Source organism: Corvus cornix, chromosome 2, assembly GCF_000738735.6.
Source record: "Corvus cornix cornix isolate S_Up_H32 chromosome 2, ASM73873v5, whole genome shotgun sequence".
Classification (NCBI taxonomy): domain Eukaryota; kingdom Metazoa; phylum Chordata; class Aves; order Passeriformes; family Corvidae; genus Corvus; species Corvus cornix.
Window position 1 is genome coordinate 27,468,361 of NC_046333.1, and position 19,866 is coordinate 27,488,226.

The window sequence follows — 19,866 nt, forward strand, 5'->3', positions numbered from 1 at the left end:
GAATCAGATCATAGAAGGGACAGCCATCACACAGTGCTCTTCTCCACTCTTACCAGCTGTAAGATGCTTTCTTTCCTATGAAGCTTTGTCCAGAGGTGCGTTATCAGCCCTGAGAGTGCTCAGCCAACTGAAAACTTCTGGTGTTGGCAACAGGCGAGTGACTGGGCAAAGGAATACACCTATCCCAGCTCAGGACAAAATAAAGCAAACACAACATGCCCAAGACTGGCATCAGGTTCCTTGGCCAAGAAGAAGTGTCCACCGCTCCTGTTCATGGCTCAGTCTGGCCAGTTACAAGTATCCTTGTGATATAGTAGTTAAGCGTGGAAGTTGTGCACCACCTTTTGCAGGCTCCCCAGATATTGCAGGGCTACTGTTAGCTTATAAAGGCCTTTTGTCTTCAGAAATCACGTAAAATCCGCAAAGCAGCTACTGTCCTGAGATTCTGCCAACAGACCAACCCTCTTTCAATGGAAATAGGTTATGCACTCCTTAGGCCTCCATGGTATCAAATGCTTTAAAAAACAAAAGTAAGAATGGAGATGTAAATATCCCACCTGTTATCCTGGCATGCTGCAGAAAGTAGTGTCACTAAAAAAACACCCAAAACCCAGCCAAGAAACAACAACAAAAAGCAAACACCCAAACCAGCATTCCCTGTGCCATGTAGGTGCCTCAAAAATATCCTCTTTAAGTCTTCACCCGCAGTTGAATTTAGACAGCAGCAAAAAAACCTCATTTGTATTCAGCCAAAGGATTGCTGCTAATGCTGCAGAAAAACATAGTGCAGATTAATTCTCAATATTAATGAAAGCAGAATATCCTAAAGCTGTGAACTAATAAATACGCAGTCATGACCAATAATAGTTTACAGACAACATATAGTTCAAAGCTTTCAAAGTTTTTGCTTGTTTTCTTTTTCCCTGTTTTGTTTTCTATTGGTCCACAACTTAAAAACCCTGACAGACTTTGCAAGAAAACGCCATGGACAGATAAATTAATGGGACCTTAAGGAAGCAGTTATACAGTCCTCACCTAGAGAAGTTTTAACAGGGTGAATCATACCTAACCCAAACACAACCTCCCAGTTTATCAAGGAGGCTCAAACCCCTGCAGATGCCAGGCCGGGGCCAAAGAGCAAAGGCGCAGAGCTGAGCCAGCCTGCCAAGGTGAGTGGTGCCAGGAGCTGTGGGGCAGGCAGAGCCTTCCTCCCAGTGTGCCTGGACACCAGCTCCCAGATGGGCATCACCCACCTGGAGGACGTCCCAGCACAGCATTTGGCACTCGCGGGTGCCCACACACTCCTTGGAAAGTCAGAGGCAATTAATAATGGGTACATTTCCCCAAACCAGCGGATTTTATGGCAGTTTCCAAACGTGCACACACACACATTTTTTAGGACCCCAGCACTTAGATGTTGCTTTGGCTTCACGCAACCTTTGTTTTACAGCTAAGAAAATGAAGTCTCTTTAGCACGCACACCTTGTATTGCAGCACATAATTCTCGATAACACACAATTCCTCGGGGTTGGGGGGGTGGGGCTTAGACCATATCACATCTATAGAACAGTGCAGACAATTACGATACACAGATCCTGATTCTATAATCCTCTTTTGACTATCTCATGGGAAGTCCATTATTCTGATCCCTATACAGTCAAGTCAAACCCCAAACAAAACCAGAACCAAAGCTCTCCCCAAAATCCAGAGCTTGCTAAGGATTTGATACTTGAATTCAGGTAATTTTAGCGGCTCCTTGGTGTATCTTTTTCTTGGGCATACTTCTTCCAGCACTTATTCTGAGACACTATGCAAAAATCCCCTGCTTTATCTGCAACAGATTATGGTTTCCACGCAAAATTCCCTACTGCAGTTGCAGCGGCCTGAAATAAATACCCAAAACAACAAAAAGTAATTGGAAGACTATGGCATAGGACTTCTCTACAATGAATCATAAAGGACAAACATTTTTTTTTCTTTATTTTAAAAACAAGTCCTTTACACATCACAGCCTAGACTGGGAGCAAACCTGAAAGACTTGCATCCCTGCTTTTGAATATTGCTTTTCCTGGCTGTAGACCCAGGTCTGCTTTCAGACCTGAGCACAGCATCTCAGCATTTCAGCAGGGCTGCAGAAGATTTACTCAAGTAGAATGTGACCTTAGGTTTTCATATCAGAGTGCTACAGATACCTACACTGTCCCCTTTTCATACCTGTGCATGGTTAGCTTTAGATACTGTTAGCTTTAGATAACAGCTGCCCATGCAGCTGCCTGCAGTACAGGTAAATGTTTGCTATTCCTTCCTATAAATGAAAATATGCTAACAAACTTGCCTGGCTTTCAGAAGCCTCTGGTGTTTAACTTAGTCCATAGCTAAAGCAAGCTCTCTCTCTTTAGCACATCATGTTGCATACAATCAGGAAACACAGGAAGGGAACACATGCATTTTGAACTAGGAGTGCTAAGCATTATAAATAAATGTGGTGCAATGAAATATGGAGTCCATGAAATAACTTTCTAAACCTTGGGAAACTCTCTCTCCCTGACATCAGTCACTCACTTCGTGCACAGGCTGAGTTATGGACAAAACACCATTTTCAGGTATCAACCCCACCTACCATCACACTCTTTAGGCAAGGCCCTGAACTTTATGTACCGAAATAATGCCACTGCCTTTAATTTTAAAATTCAAAATAAGACTGTCCCCTCAATGTCTCTGTGAGCAGACGAACAAATAAATTCCCTACCTGGTTAAACCACTATGAATGGGGAACCCAGTTCCTCTGCCCCTGGGAGCTCCTTTCAGATAAACAGTCATCAGACTTCTAAGCTTTTCTGCCTCTACATCTCCAAAAACACTTTTAATATGCATCTCAAGCAGCTTGTTAAGAATTTGCTAGTGCTGGAAAGCATTCCCAACATAACATCGAGTTTATCATCAGAAGTGAGTGATTAATTAGGTATCAGGCAGACAGGCTGGATTTTTGAAGGTGGATATATATTTCTGAGATAAATCACTGCCTGCATTCAATTTTTGCTGTAGTACATTTAAAGCACTACATACAAATCACAAAATATATAATTAAAAACTCTGTTTTTGACTACAAACTGACTTCTTTTTGTTGTCTCAGGCAAATTATCATACATGGTACATGTCTGAACACCTTCACTACAAACCTATTCATTTAATACAGTACTGGGAACATGCATGAAATTATCTTTTATCCACTGGACTCCCCTGGCATATTTGTACCAGAACCAAATTGAGTTTCTGAAGAAACTTCTTGAGGACCCTCTTGATCAGTTTTTCTTATCCTTTGGGCAGCACCACAAAGGTGCTATTTCCAGTCGCAGGATACAGTCACTATTGCTGCCTTTAACTCAGTGTAACTTCCAAGTCCTTCTGGCATTTGTTCAAACAAAACATACTGAGACTGTAGAATGGTTATCAAGTATAAACCTGCTCCACCATCCTAAAGTAAGAGCGACAGTAAAGATAGATACCAAGAGAGAGAATCCATGAGGAAGATCAGAACAGGGATCACAGAGGAGGAATATCATCTTAAGTGCTGTGGGTTATACCAACAGTGAAGGTGTAAAAGGTAGAGGTTCAGAAGTCATCCCAAAACTGATCTTTCAGTGTTTGTGCCTACCTGACCCAAGCTAGGAAGGGAAAGCTGCCTTACAACCCAGCATGGCTTTCGTGCAAAACTGGTGAAATTTCAAAGGCATTTTAATGACAACCTATAGCTTCACCAGGGCTTGGGTTCAGCTCTGAACATTCAGCAGTGCAAGAAGCAGGGTCTTCTTACACCTCAGTGTCTTAAAAGGAAAACTCAAACAGGTTTACACTATTAGTTCAGACTAGCTTAAAACCTTTCCTAGTCTTTCCTAGGTCTCTTGCCTCCTCCTAAAACAATTACATTTTATAGTACAGAAACTTCTGTAATATACCACTCTAATGTACAATAGACAACCAAACATCTTTATATGCACACCCCTCAACACAGATTCCTTGCTATATCAAATACAGGTGATGCACAAATGTAACATGAAACCTTGTCCAAAATTCAAAACTATCCATAAATCAAAATTTCTGATACTTCCAGTTACTCATGACTTCCCTTTCAGTCATTTTCAGTGGCTCATTGTAGAGAAATGACAAGTACCTGCCCTCACCATGCACGCCCTACAAAAATGTCACCACTGGAGCCTCTCAAAACCACCACTTCCTTTTACAATGTAACTTTTGTCACCTGTAAAACAAGACTGTTGAATCTGCACAAACTCTAGCCCTTTACAGAACTCAGCTGATTTCAAAGGGATTGCACAGACTTGAAATAATGCATCTGTCAAAGAGCTTGCTGAATTAGATCTATTGCTACTTATTTCCATTAAGAACTTTTCTCAACTTCTGAACAAATTCATGCTCTCCTTCTACCGTAGCATTCACCAAGTGTGAAGTTCCTACTCTCACTTTAGCTACATGCACTTTAAAAATCTGTCTAATGTACTTTTATAACCGCTACATAGACGGGAGCTGCCTCAGTACCGGGTGGCACAGCAGTTGCTGTGGTAACACCGTTTTTTCTTATATGATAAAGCAAGAGTGCCAGAGGCTTCTATGTACTAAGAATTACATATTAACAGATCTTCTTAGGCCTATAGTAAATATTTCTCAGGAAGTGAGGGAGAGGTGTATGCTACACACACACATGGCTTCTTTGCAAGAGCTCCCATGCAAAAACTTTGGCTTCAACACATTCAGTGTGTGAGGAAAATGCCACTCAACTCCATCAAGTTCATTCCAGCAAGTTTAGAGATACTTCGTTTTTGCTAAACCATGAGACCACTGCTTTGGCTGGCAGAAAACAATGCCTGAAGCCATAGCACTTAACAGAGCCTAAAGAATTCACCCATATTAAATCACATCCAAAAATGTATCTAGAAACAATCTTTTAGGAAAAGAAAGTGGAAGGACAATTACCAGAATATGTACTTACTAGACTTACTTGCCTTACCCAGGCAAAAGACTCATTTCAAGTTACAACACTGATACCATAAAATCTTGGGATGTGATTATCATCTTACCTTCTGTTTTGGGAGAATTACTTTTTGGCATAGTGTTCATAGAACACAGTGGGGTATTCCATATCAGACTTTCCCTTTAAACTAGATGAGAAGAGTTTCCTTAGGCAAATAAAGTAATAAAAAAACCTGAACCTGCAGTGGCAGGCAAAATATCCAGAGACTTCAAAGGGATATGATGCCTACAGTTTGCTGGACTGAGCCTGAAGAGAAAATGCATGTCCCTGCTGCAGTGCTACTGTAACTGAGAAGCAAGAGTTCCAGATTTTCTTCTCTCTCCTCCAGCTCTCCATAATTTTACCTTTTCCATAAGCTTCCATGCATATAGCTGCAATGCCTTTTTTTGAAGTTGCATGTTCTGAAGCTGGGGAGCCAAATAATTTTGAGGCCCTCCTTGAATTCCACTTTACCACCCACTGTAAAATACATCAGGAAGGTGGAGATGGAGCAAGCAATTTTATCGATGGGCCATTCAAGATCATTAACTTAAGAATTATATTTTTCTGGGGTAAAGAACTCCTGAAGCTGTGTAGGTGGAGACTGGAGAATACATTTCCACAAGATACCTTCCTACCTCTACCATCACCCCCTAAAGAAAATAAAGCAAATAAATATGGGCAAGCAGTAACTCTAGGAGGACAGACTTTGTGCCTATTTAGCACATTTCTGTTCCCCTCCTTCCCAGAGTATAAAAATGAAACTCCACCTACAGGCAGGTAAACCAGCTCCTCCTTTCTATCCCATGCTGCAGAGGTGGAAAGTCCATGTTCAACTCTTCATTAATGTTTTGCATTATCAATGCATCTGCATTGGATATATTGAATATCACCAATGAAACATGAGAGCTGGAGCAATTCACTGCTTGACTAAACTAATGACATATTTTCCTGCTCTCCTCACTGCATTATCAGTGCAGTATTAACAGCTGTGTTGCTTAATGCACTGTTAAATACCCTGTGTTATTTATTTTCTTGCAAAAGAACTTCCTTCTCTTCCCACTTTGGATTAAAGCCCATTTTGCATCACACTGTGGCCAATAATTTATCTAACTAATCATGTGGAAGGGATGAGAGGAATAAAAAGGAGATAGGAAGGTAGTAGCTGTGAAAACAAATTGAAAGGGACCATACATTGACACAGCTTGTAAGTTATAAACAAAATTTAACTGCTTCTGCACCTCTTTTTTTAAATGGAGTACTCATGCTTATGAAACTAATTAAGCCTTTTTAATGTTCATGTTCTAATAATTGTAATGCCAAAAACCCCACAGTGAAAGCTAACAACAGAGTAGAAATACAGTAAACTTAAACTATTTTTTAATTTTCATACAAACCCTGCACTGATACTGCCAATTTCTGCTGACCTAGTGAGCACCCGGCAGAGGTAATGAAAAAGTGCCTGTCCGCTACACACAGGAATCACAGATGCAAACCCACCTCAGCCCAAGCCAGGTAAGGGATTTCTGGGAAGCTACAGCAATTGTGGACCTGAGTCATTAATTTTTAGCTGACAGTATTTTTTATTATTATTAGAGTTATTACATCTTCAGAGTGAAAGTCTTATTTCATGAAATTACATAAACACAATTGATGGTAGCAAGTTATTGCAGGACCTGAAGACATCCACTGGCAATCTAACAATGGATGGAATCCTTGTTGACAATTTTACAAAAGCTTTTATCAGAGTTTATGGGCCATTAAGCCCAACAGTGTGATTACCAGTATGATATCATCCCTCTCCGTAGTACAGTGTTGGCCCACAACAATCCGTTTTCTAATCCTCTCTATTATAATCAGTCCGTTTACTCAGAAGTCATATGTTTGCTATTTCTGAAATGATCCAAGTCTTTGAAACTGTATTTTAGTCCACAGATAGGATCCAACAGGTATCATACTAAACCAGCATAAAATAGCCCTTCTTTCAAATTCCAACAACCAATTCAGATTTTCTCTTCACAAGTTGAAACACAAAATACAGATGTTAGCTAAGCCTACCTACATCGAATTACATGATACAGGCAATACAATAAAAGAGGGAATATTTCTCTCCAGAACATCAAAGGATTCAGTTCTTGACCCCAGTTTGTCATTGACACCCTTCCATGCCCTATGCTGTCAGGAATTAATTTGGCTTGTAGTAACTAATGACCAGACAAAAAAGAAACAGAGAAGGTGTTAATTAGCTATTTTTACTCTTAATTCACTGAATAACACGTGCTCATTGATGCAAACCAGACTGCTGCTGTTCAAATCAAGATGACCCTCATTTAGAAAAAGGGCCTGTTCTTCCTTTTTTGCACATGCTAAGTCTTTCATGCGTCATCGAGAATTATCTGTACATACTGATTGGGAGCATCTTACACACGGCTGAACACAAACTTCCTTGGTGCTGGATTAGTTCATCTACCATAGACAACTGTGATAAACTGATGCTGCCTAGGGGATCTGCCTCATTAAGGAGGGAAAGAGAGAACAAGAGCAGATCTGAAATAATAAAATCATTAACAAGAGCACCTTGCAGAGCTTATTAGGTAGGAAACAGACTGACAATACCATTGTTCAACACTTAATTACTTTTTGAAGACCAGATGGAAATAAGAGAGCATTTCAGTGGTCATCCTTTCAAATCCCAAACAAAAAGACAAATATCAGACTGATCCATTAACTGGGCATGTATCCTAACACAGATGTTTTAATAAATAATCAGATCCGACCAGATAACTGAAGATGCTCAAATTTTGACTTCACCTCCTGCTGTAGACTTCCTCACCTGCAAGAGGTCAAATTAGGAACTACAAATTACTTTTATATCGAATTAAAACTGCTGCAACTCCACTACTTATCCTCACAGGTAGGTGGAAGCTGAACACACAACATAAATCTCTCTTGCATGCTTTCCCTTCCTCTGTGAAATACGTGTCCCTGCTCCTACTCTCGAAGACTGGACTCTTGCCATTAATTTCAGGGTAGTGATAATGGCATCAGTACCTACCCAGATGGTACAAACATGACAATAAAGGCAAAGTATGGCACTAACACCACCTTGCAAGCACCTCACTCAGTCTGCTGCACAGACACCAGCTCAATTCTCCTATTGACCTTACTCTGCTAGACAAGTGAAACTTCAAATGGATGCCTGTGCTCTGTCCCAACATGCTTTGGGTACACAAGGACCAGCTAGAAGGGGGTTTTTCATTAGAAAGCCTAACACCAAATGGTCCATTTGTACAGGCAATCAGTGCCCTGCTGGCCTTTGTGTTTCACTACACTGCCAGTCTAAGCATCCTGATACCAGTCAGAATTCAAATATGGAACCTGAGGTGGAAAAAACTCTCTTCCTGGGCATAGTTCATCTTCTGTTCACATTACCACAGGTCTCCATTAGGAAAGACCTGCATCAGTACCTGAGGGAGGGGAGATGTGACTGTTACTAGGTTTTCTGACAGCTTGGTTTTCAGGGAGTGTTTTCAGAGTCAGACTAAGGGAGAGAAGTCAGAGTCACACTTCCACCACTTCCCAACTCTCATCAAATGCCAGGGGGCCCACGTCCAACACACTGCTCTGTGGTGCAAAACCCATGTTCATGCGGAAACCTAACAGCTTCAATTATGGTCTAGCTGTGACAAATCAGCTTCCAGAGTCAAGATTTTGCCAACTAACAGTTCTGCTTCCAAAAAATTTGGTTTGTTTTGTTCTGGTTTAATCGGTTTTTCACTTGGGGTTTTCTGTTTGTTTTTAATGGGAAAGAAAAAAAAAAAAGGCATATACTTGCTGCTGAACTAGTCTGAAGAGCAGTAAAACAAATTGAATCCTGTTCAAGAAGTGAGAATGTAAAACTTCCATTCATGAGAAATAGATTGCAGTAAAAAAAAAAACCACTGCACTCCTGTAACAGCTTTTTGACTAAAGGCGCTTACTGCTCAGCAGTTTGCAAAACATTGTGCCAACCAGTCACCCAGAGACTTGAGGATACCTCCCCCACATTGTGGGGGAAGGTTTCCTTGTCTTCATGTGCCCAGTAGATGATCTGTGAACCTTCAGATTTAACACGTGAGAAGCAAATTTGTCAAACATTAGTCATGTCTACTCATATCACAGCTGTCCCTTCCCAATGATTAAAAGAAATGAAGGTTTTATTTTTCTACCAGCTTCTAAATGTTGTACAGAATTCACCACCAATGCCTTCAGGGTAGGAGAACCGTAACTTCCACTCACAGAAGAAAGAGTGATCACATATGCAAAATGGTATTTTTATCTGGCACTGAAGATCTGGTATCTTCATTATTGTGAAAGTCTCCTTTATCAAATAGGTATCCCCTTGTGTCTAATGTACCTTTCATGCTATGTTAACTGAAAAAGTTGGAAAGACACGTGATAGCCAAATTTTCTCCTGAATAGAGCAGATGATCACTTGGCCAGCAGGCCCCAAATCTTACCTATTCTCCATATCCCCTTCAACCAGAGCTACTTATTGCCTTTGATAGTCCAGGGTGTATTTCTTAAATTAATATTGCTTTGTCCATGGTACAAACAGGTATGACAGAGTAGTAAAATGACCATGCATTTTTTCAAAACACTGTTTTCACAACACCAAAACCACTTGGGATTTTTCAATTTGATAATATAGCCACTTAAAATTAAGACAAACTATAAAATAACCATGTCTGGAAACAAAGGCCAAGACCTTTTCTTCCTTGTCTTCTACACTGAATTGCAATGCTCTCATTCCAAGTCCAACAGCAGAAGTTGCAGGTAACCCATGAAGCACATCCTCTTGGGAACACCAAGGACAGCACGTAATCCATGAACATGTCTGAGAAAAGCAGTTTTCTGCACCTCTGGTTATGCACATCCATGGGAGTTGATGGCCAAGTAAGAAATGAAGGAAAGCTAAGACTGCAGCAACTGTAAATACTGGGGAAGCACTGAGAATTGCCTGCTACAATTAGAGAAAATGGAGGTGCCCTCGGCCAGGTGACTTCTTTTTCCTGTTAAGTATCTGTTTGCAGAAAATTCGCATGAAAACATAAGTGTAGAAGATACAGCACGATGCCACCTGTGCAAAACAAATGTGCACCTCATTTTAATGTAAGCTCTGGTTAAGTGGCTTGTGTTGAAATGCTACCTAGCATTCCAAGTGTAAACCAGCTTAATCATATCTATTGAAAACCACATAATAAATAACATGAAATATGCAGCATGCCATCCTAATTGCAGAGGCTGTCTCACTTACTAGAAGTCATTTATTTATTCAAATGACTTGAGCTACGTGATTCAATCTGAATCATGGGAACTAGTTACTGATTTGTGAAAACAGCCTCTTACTTCTTTGCTAAAGGCATTGTTGAAATAACTGACCCAACTGCTAAAACAAGCTTCTTCCTTGAACCCTGCCTCCTTCTTTAGTCTTACCTCCTGAGTAAACTTCAGAAAACATCATTGTTCTACAAAAACACTGTGAACTTAATTAAAAAAAAAAATTAATTCCAGTGTAATGAATTAATTAATGCAATGGAAAAATTGGTATTTTCAAGATCAAACCATTGCTTAGTAATAGGGAGCTGCACATGCAACCATAATTTCACCTTGCAGAATGGAAGTACACAGCTCTCAAGAAGAAACATCCACTGCCTCAAATGTGAATCAAACTCGACTTTCAGAATTGCACATACATCTGAGATCTTAATGGGGGGAGGGGGAGTGAATACATATCCCCAGACAGAAGCAGCTACAATGGGTTTTTTTTTGGTTGGTTAGTTTTAGGGATTTTTTTTAAAGTTAGGCCTTGCAAACATGAAAATTGCCACCATAACTGTGCTGCAGCTACATAGAAAGCATAACTCAGGAAACAATTCAGACTTTACATCTGCTTACACCTAACCTCAATTTGCAGCTACTGTCTCACACTGCTGTTATTTCAGGAGGTGCCGGGGCTTCCCTGGGGCGTCAGAGCAAGGGGCCAGGCATGCTGAGCCCTACCACAGGCAGGGAATGAGCACACTTCAGTCGCCAGGAGCCAAGCCAGATGCATGCCACCATAGGTCACCTCATTCCAGGCTCCAGACAGCCTCCATCAAGGGACATGTCCCCAGGGAAGGACACACAGAATTCTGGGCCTTCAGGAAAGTGAAGGAATGATGCTCCACATGAGACATTTTTCCAAAGCTTGTGAATAAGCCCCAAGTAGGATGCTGGTTACCTTCAACTCCAGGCAGTGTTTATCCTCAGCTTGGGCATGGGGTGAGAGGCCAAAATACTAGCAGCCAACTGCATCAGTGGCCAGATGTGTTGCCTCAGGCAAGCATTCAAAGTCTCTGTGGTTTCGATCCCTTGACTCATGATAGGTAAAACAATACTTTTCCCGATCTAGGAAAAGTGCTGGGCGAGCTCACAGTGCCCCAGTGCCAAGAGTGGCCAATTTCCAGGGCTCTCCTGGTTATCTTCATGTTTACTGCAGAATCTGCTGATGGGAAGGCAGGGATTATGCCACCGTGTTCTGATTACCAAACATACAAACCCTGTTCCCACAAAGTGATAATTTTCTTCTTATAAAAGCCAGAGCTAAAATACTACTATCCTGTCATCAAGACAGCTGGTTTATATCCTCTTCGTCCTTCCTTCCTTCCACCTCTTCCCCAGAAAACATCCTGTCTGACATGGTCCCTGCCGACTCATCCAACCTCACTGGTCTCGGCGCCCAGAAGGAGCCGTCTACCCCAGCAGAGTTCTAACACAACTGCCTTTGCTGACCCTGAACATTATTAGTTTCTCAGTTTGGGATGGAGGGGACTGGCAAATCCCCCACTTTTCCAAGGAGCTGGAGGATACTCCTGGGGGGGGCTACCCACCCTTCACACAGCACCTTTGCAAGGGAAAGCAACCAGAGAGAGGTAACCGCTAGACAAGAAGGCTTTTAACCCACACAGAAGCGTGGCTGGCCCTTGGGGCATTGCTACTGCTCAGCAGCGTCACCCTGCCTGCCCAGAGCCCCAGCCCGCCTGCTCCTGCACCTCCAGCAAGGAGCCTGCAAGCCTCGGGCTCCTCTGGAACTCAGCAAGGTAAGGTGAAGGCGCCAAACATGCGGAGTCCAGGGAGGCAGTGGACACCAAGCTTCTTTTAATTTACACATATTTATTTATCTCCATTTCATTATTTTTACTATTTCATTGTTTCAATTGATGGAAATAGAAAAAAGTTATCACAAGTATTTTGGCTTCATTAATCTCAATGTTCAGAGAGATCAGAGCAGAACTATTAATGTGTATACAAATGACAGTTTACCCCACTCCCAAAACCTTAATTTTACGAGCCAAGCTCAGCTAACACACCTTGACCAAAATCTAAGTGGGAGAGAGGTATAAGAAAATCAAGTGGTATTCTGATATTTTCGAAATAAACCTGCAAATTTTCATTTCAAACAATTCATTTTGCTTCTTACCCAACTTGAAAAAAAAATGGTCTCAGGTCAAATTTGATCTTCCAGATGATACTAAAACAGGGCTTTTTTTCTTGGTGTTTTGTTGCTGGTTTGTTTTTTTTTTTCTTCACTTCACCTCACTTAAACCACCCCTGACATACTTGTTTCAGTATGACTGGAAGTTATTCTTTTTTTCTAGGTTTTTTTTTCCTCTTCAACCACTGAAACAAACAAAAGCCACCCGTGATTCAATGCACACTGCTAGTAGAACATGCATGTGAACACGTAGATGTTTACTTTCAGGTACGCAGATGTGCTGAGCAGATCAAGGCACGCTGGCAGAAGGAGGATCCTTGCATCTGCCTTGCACAGATCTGTCAACAGGCAAAACACACTTTGCATTGAAGCTTCAAAATGAAAGCTCACACATCCCTATGAGATACACAAATCCAGTGCTTCTCCCTCCTAACTATGCCTTCAGTTCATTAAAAAATAATTTTAAAAAGGTGTGTTGGGGTAGCACTTGCACTTGTTAGCTCAATGGCCAACCCACATGGCAGCATCTTTTCACTCTGGTCATCAGAAAGATTTCCTGTTTAAACACACAATCTCACAGGTAGGTTTCTCCTCTTTCTTCCTTTGAGCAATCCTCAATAACATTAAGCAGCAAGCACAAGACCCACACCAACACTTTCTCCCTATAAGACAAACTACGAAGTCGTGTTGCAGCTCTTAATAAATAACCATCTTGCTTCAGCAGAAATAGACATTTATTTTGGTCCAACTTCTCTGTACAGAGGATTACATCTTTTTTTTCCATATTTCCTTTAAGAATTACTTCTTCTGCACATACTAATGCCAAATATTCTGTAACTATTTCTGAAATAAAAAAAAAAATACACTATTACTCAATACTGTTAGGTCAGCAGAATTCAGCCATAAAAAAGGAAGCATTACAATTCTGTTTGTCATAGTTGGAAGTCAAGAAGTAACATAACCAGAATGGACTGAAACACCACTACATCTCATACTGTACCTACTAATAGTGTTCCTGGAAGTTCCTAGAAGAAGGGGCACAGGAGAAGGTCAAATCCATATGTACTTAACCAGATCAGTGTGTACTGTATTAAGCTGAACAAGGACTGTCAAAGTCCACACAAAACATCAAGCAGTGGATTTCCACACTGTGTACCATTAATCCCTGGAAAAACATCATTCACCTGAACACTTTCTACCAACACCTACACAATGCTGGTAAGCCCATGTTGCAGGCTCTCCATGCCCTCATGCATTTCTTGAGCTCTCTAAAGCCATCAGGTATGAACAGCAGTGGTCCTCAGGAACGGAGGATTTCTGATCAGTCACATCCAACACAGATCTTAGACCACCCTCAACACCAGAGGCATGTAGCATTGCATCAGCCTTGTTTGAAGAGTGCATCCCAGTGGTGAGGGCCCCCTTGTCATTATCCCTGCTCCCCTGCCATAAACCTCAGCGTCACACAGCCCCTGGCCATGGTCTCTCTCACAGGTGCTGGGTGAAGCACTGCTCAAGATCCAGAGAGGCAAATTCTGCACTTAAAAAAAGATGTGTTGCTCAAGCTAACCTTGAGGTGAGTGTGAGACAGGCGACTATCCCTGTCAGCGCAGAAACTGCTGCTCGAGAGGTCATTGCACGCTACACGCCTCCTACAACTGCAGGAATCAAAAAGTGAGAACAATCCTTCCACTGAGAAGCAAATAACAGCTCTGCTGCATTTCCTAATAACTTTCTCTTTCTGATAAAACGAGCAATTTCCCAGCTGAGTGTGATTCCTGTGCCAGAATCCTGAGCCCTGACTGACAGAAGTTCATTTTCTGCTAGTAGATGCTCAAGGAAAGCAGTACAGCAGAATGGGGGTTTGAGAAATTATAAACACAAGTAGAAAGTGCCTAATGCAATTCACACATTTCCAAAATGACAATTATTCTGTCTAGAAAGTAATCTTTTTACAGAATTAGACTTCACCCCCGTTTTGACTAATCTAGATTTATAAAGGTTTGTCAGCCAGGTCACCCCAGGAAGTGTTCCTAATATAGAGCAGCCAAAAGATGCTTTTGTGAGTACAGCCAGTTCTGGCTCCCTCAAATAAAGTTCTACAAGTGAAATCTGTGTTACACAAACCCTTTTGCAATACAGATCCAAGTCTAACATGAGATTTAACACAAGTTCTCGTACCCGTAAATGTTGGTGCTTATAACACGCTGACACCAATTTTGAGTATCAGTTCTTTCTGGGATAATCCACTCCCATACACAGCGTGACTGTACTCTCTGATGCACACATACTACTGAAACCTGGACTAGAGCAAGAGTTTGTAGCAACATCAACAGTTTCTATGCAAAACCATTCCATGAAGGTACTGTCATCCTCCCTAAAAATGAAGTAAACCTTCCACTAGGCTTGTTTCTGAAGAGCTATTAAGCAACGGCAGTTTGTGCTCAAGGAAGATAAGGACACCTTCTGAAGGAACTGGTTTGGCTAGTCAGCTATCTTGCTGCTAAAGCTAGCATATCCCAGTGATTTCGGTGATACATGGATACCTAAATGCAAAAGTCAGCCCTGAGGACTATAATGGCATTGTGCGACACTCCGCAAAAGTCTCTCTTTATAAATTAACAAATAAATTACAATGGACTACTCTGATTGTAAAGTCTTGAGGGCATTGATCTTGATTTCCTATTTATCTGCAAATCTCTTAATATACTCTTGATGCAAGAAATAACAATTTGTATTTACTAGCACTTCAGCATCTACTTTGCTCACCATACACACACACACTTTGCTGAGATGCCAAACTCTCTTGCAAAATGTCGCACATAGTCACTGTATTTTGCAGATTGACTGAATTAAGGAGATGAGTGCTAGCATTTCACCTTCCCTTCCCTGCTCTTAATGATGTGATTTGGGTTTTGTTCTTAAGCATTCACACACTGAGGCATTGGAGTAAGAGCAGCTCTACACTCAACATTATTTATTTATTTCTATTATCTCACCAAATTGGACCGCATCAGTATCTAAGTTTCCATTTCTCCAACTGTATTTACCATCAAGATTGCAGAGATTTATTTTAGTTTCCAAATCCAAAATTGTTTGGTCATTTACCAAGGAGAATAAAAAATAATAAATGGCTGCACAGACAAGACCTCACATAATAAATACATACACAAACATAACTAGCTCCTGTCCACATAGAAAATTCCACTTGTGTCAGTGGTAACACAAACACAGGAATGAGAGAACAGTGTACCAGCTCTCCCAGGATTGTAACAGGAGTATGAGACATCCTTCACCTGATACCAGGTAGACAGAGAGCCCTGTTGATTCCTCAGCCAAGCTGTGGATGTGTGGGCAGACCCCCACTCCTGAGGGGCCCCCACAGCAAGCACAACTCACAGGCTTCTCCTGCCAGATCTCTGCTCCACAGAGCAGTGGCCAGGTTACACTGAAGTGCATCTAAAAAGACACTGGATGCTTGCATGGAACTGGATCAAGCTCTGCACAATCCAAAGACCCATCTACTTGTACATACCTGTCACAAGTAATCACAGAATAATACACAGTGCAGAAACTACACGACAAGGTAAAGGGCAGACTCAATGTAAGTGCACACACAGCCCACACGTAAACACTGCACAGGATATTTCACTTCACACGGACAAGAATACTTCAATATCCTTAAAGAACTTAGTCCTTTGTATAAGACTCCAGGTACAGAAAGCTACTACAGTCCACTCTGGCAGCTCCCGAGCTGCCCACCATGCCTGCGTGCACGCTCCCGACATGGAGCAGCACACTCCCATCATGGAGCAGCACACTCCCATCCCACAACGGCTGCAGCTACAGATCAAAACTAGAGATATAAAACCAATACACAGCAACAAAAAGCAATTTACTAAACCGTAGCACTGTCACTGAGCACTGGCACACAAAAAGGACATGGGTCAAATGCATCCAGCATAAGTGGCATGCCAGCCATCACAGGTATATTTATCTCAGGTACCACTGAGCAGGCCACCCAGGGTACATTAGTGGAAATCTGGATTAGTTCCACTGTGGTCAATGTCGGTCAACATCAGAGCAGGTAGATAGAGGCGGGCATTGATCCCTGTGATGAGGGTACTTCAATTTTGAGCAATGCTGTTTGGTTCTGGAATATGCTCAAGTAGGCTTCTTTTTTGTATCTTAATGACTACAATGTTATAACAAAACCAGTTTTCTCTCATCCATATTCAAGAAAATTCTTTCTACAATTTTGGGAAAAGGCACAATTATATTTAAATTTCCATTCAAACATTATGTTGATCAGATTTTGTAGGCTGATTCTGATGTTCTTCTAACAGTTGCCCAGGCACCTTTTTTGGTTTTTTGAGACATCTCCTTTTGGTAATAGAATAAATCTGGTTGAAATTTTTAAAAATGTCATTTCACATGCAATTTGAACTTGTAAAAATCCACAAAACTTGGTCTTAAAACTCAGAAGTGTTGTGTATATTTATGACAGCACATTTACTTTCAGCATTACTCTGAATTCTGATGCTAGGTCCTATCATTTGACCAAGGAGGCAGTCCCCAACATACACTGATCCTCTACTACCTCTTGGACCTGTTGCTTCAAATAAGTATCTCACAATTCTCAGATGCTGCTTCATTTTGTACCTCTGAGTAATTTTCTTGCTTATCTTCAAGTGTAGGGAGAAACTAATAAAGTCCAGTCAATTGATTAATGCTTTCTGAAGAAATCCTTCTGCCTTCACCTGTGCCACTGAGCCTCCAGCTCTTACCAGAGGAACAGTTACTTGCTGATACAACATCCCGAGAATAACCTCTATTGCATTTATCACGTAGCTGTTGATTATTTAGTAATCCTCAAAAAACTGACAACCTCCTAAGCTTGTGAGACACAGAATTAAACATTATAAACAAGGTATTTCTTTCACTCTTTACATATTCTACAGGGCATGTGCACCTGAGACTGCATCTCAAAAGACTTTTAACACAGGCAGAGCAGATGGGAGGCACTTCTCATCAGCTTCAAAGGGTGAGGAAAAATAAATAAATAAAAAAAAAAGGGGAAAGAAAAACTGCCCATGTTACATCAACAACAGGTATGAACTTGATTTCTGGAACAAGAGAATCTTTCCGCTTTTTAAAGGTTGTGCAACTAGTTCTTTTGGATGGGGTGTTCCTCACTTTCAGGGCGTCTTTACAGTCCACAGTCACGAAAGACTAACTCAGTTGCTCTAAGCCATGCAATCAGCTCTTCTAGAAAGCAATAGTTCTCTTTTCCCCCTTTTTCTTTAAAAAGAATGAAAGGAAAAAAAGAAAAACCAAACCACCCAAATCTGCATTTTTTCCTCTGGCTGGCAGATTTCCAAGATAAAGAGGACTGCTCTCCGGCTGGAACAGCAGCCGGGGCCTGCTCTCCAAACTCACAAAAGAGAACACCACACACAGAGAAAAAGCGACGGGGCTGACCAGCCAGAAACGTCTTCTCACCCTCTGAAGCAATTTCTCCAATTAAGAAGGAAAACCCAAGCACCCGCGGCAGCCCCACGCCCCGGCCCTGTTCCCACGCACCGGCGGGACGGGCGGGCAGCGCCGGGGCTGGCAGCGCCGGCAGACTCGGGACGGGACGGGACGGGACGGGACGGCGGCTCCTTCGCGCCGGGTCGGGCAGGGATAAATTGCTCCTCTTTCTGATAACTGGGGAACCAGAATCCACATGAAGCTTCCTCCCTTTTCAGTCACCCCTCCCCAGGTGCATACTTCTTTCTGTTATTACTGTGACTATCTTTGAACAGGACAAGCGGAGGTGTCCGGGTCACAGCGACGGCGGGTTACCGGAGCGGTGCTTACTCGGGAACCCCGCGGCTTTTCCCCGCCGCCGCGGTGCAGGGGAGCCGGGAGCGGCTCTGCTGGGCTGAGCCGCGGAGCGCGCTCCGGGGAGCGACTGGGCAACGTGGGAAGGGGGGAAGTAGAAAAAAGAAACACTAAAGGAGAGAAGCACAACAGATGAGATGTGCCAAGGCTTATTCCCTTTTATTTCCTCCACCCCCACAAAAGAAAATAAGCCAAGAATCAGGAAGTCAGGGCTGCGTGATCGCTGCTATAGGTTTGGTTTTCTCCCCGTTTCTCCTCTCTCTCTGCTTTTGGGGTGGGTTTTTTGTTTTGTTTGGTTTTTTTCTTAGGGAAATAAGTAGTTGGGACTTTCCCTCCGCCGCTCCCCACGGGAGGCCGCGGCACGCAGCCGCCCGCAGCCCCGGCTCCCTGGTCCCCCGGGACGCCGCCGGCAAAGGGCGGCGGAACCCCCGCGCCCTGGCCCCCCGCAGCCCCCTACCTTTTTTTCCCTCCACGGCGAGGGAGAGAGCGAGGCGCCCCAGCAGCAGCACCAGGACAGCGGCGCCGCGGGGCCCGGCAGCAGCGAGGGGGCTGCGGCCGCCCATGCTGCGGGACCGCCGCTCCCTCGGCGGAGTGGCTGGGGGTCGGACGGGACGGGCGCACGGATGATTCCGCGGAGCCGCTCCTGCTGTGCTCTTCTCCCGCGGCAGCGATCAGCTCCTCTCCGGCGCTCTGCCCTGCGCGGCTCCGAGCAGCATGCTGGAGGGCGGCCGTCGAGGTCTGCGCGCACACGTGGGTGCCCCGCTGCGGGTGGGCTGCTGCCTTCCTCTTCCTCCTCCTCCTCCTCCTCCCCCCCACCTCTGCTCCTCCTGCTGCAAGCGGCGGCGGGTGCGCAAGGGCTTGCGGAGCGGCTGGAGCCGGCTGTGGGACGGGGTGCGCCCGGCTGCGCTCTCCACTCGGTCGCGGAGCGCAGGGGCTCCCTCTGGGGACGCCAAGGAGGAGGAGGATGGGGAGGGAGCAAGGAGGAGAGGGGAGGAGAAACCGGCAGCTCCTTCCCCGCCCAGGTGGAGAAGGGGCGGGTCCTCCACCTGTCCCGGAATATAGGATGAGAGGAGGTGGGAGTGGTGATGAGATAGTTTAGCCGTTCCTCCTTGCTGGGAGGGGTGTGTATGTGTGGATTTTCTACTTCCCGGCAGCTTCTGCCCGGTAGCTGCCAAAGGCATAAGCGTGCGTTTGCGCCACTGCTCGCGAAGGAGCGGCGTGGCCCTAACGTAGCTCTGCCTTCCCGTGTGTCCCCGCCCGGGAGTGGTGGGGGAGCAGAGGTTTACAGCAGTGCGGGTGTCCCGGGCGCGTTTGCGCCAGAAGCGCTGTCCCGTCCCGTCCCGTTCATCAGGGAAAGTTGTGCCGGGCAAGGGAGAACTCTCAGCATTTTACTGGGGAGCAGCTGAGCCGCTCCGGAGGTTCAATCCACTCCCCAGAG

The 19,866-nt window shown here is 43.5% G+C and overlaps 1 protein-coding gene across 2 annotated transcripts in view; it reads right to left on the bottom strand.

The window, feature by feature from the left end:
- EGFR (epidermal growth factor receptor) overlaps positions 1-19,323 on the bottom strand; it is a 158,535-nt gene extending 139,212 nt beyond the window's left edge. For both annotated transcript variants that reach the window (XM_039549019.1, XM_039549018.1), the window contains exon 1: positions 18,886-19,323. In XM_039549019.1, coding sequence (XP_039404953.1) covers positions 18,886-18,991 — 106 coding nt within the window. In that variant the 5' untranslated portion in view covers positions 18,992-19,323. The remainder of the gene's footprint in view (positions 1-18,885) is intronic.
- Between the last annotated feature and the right edge of the window lie 543 nt (positions 19,324-19,866).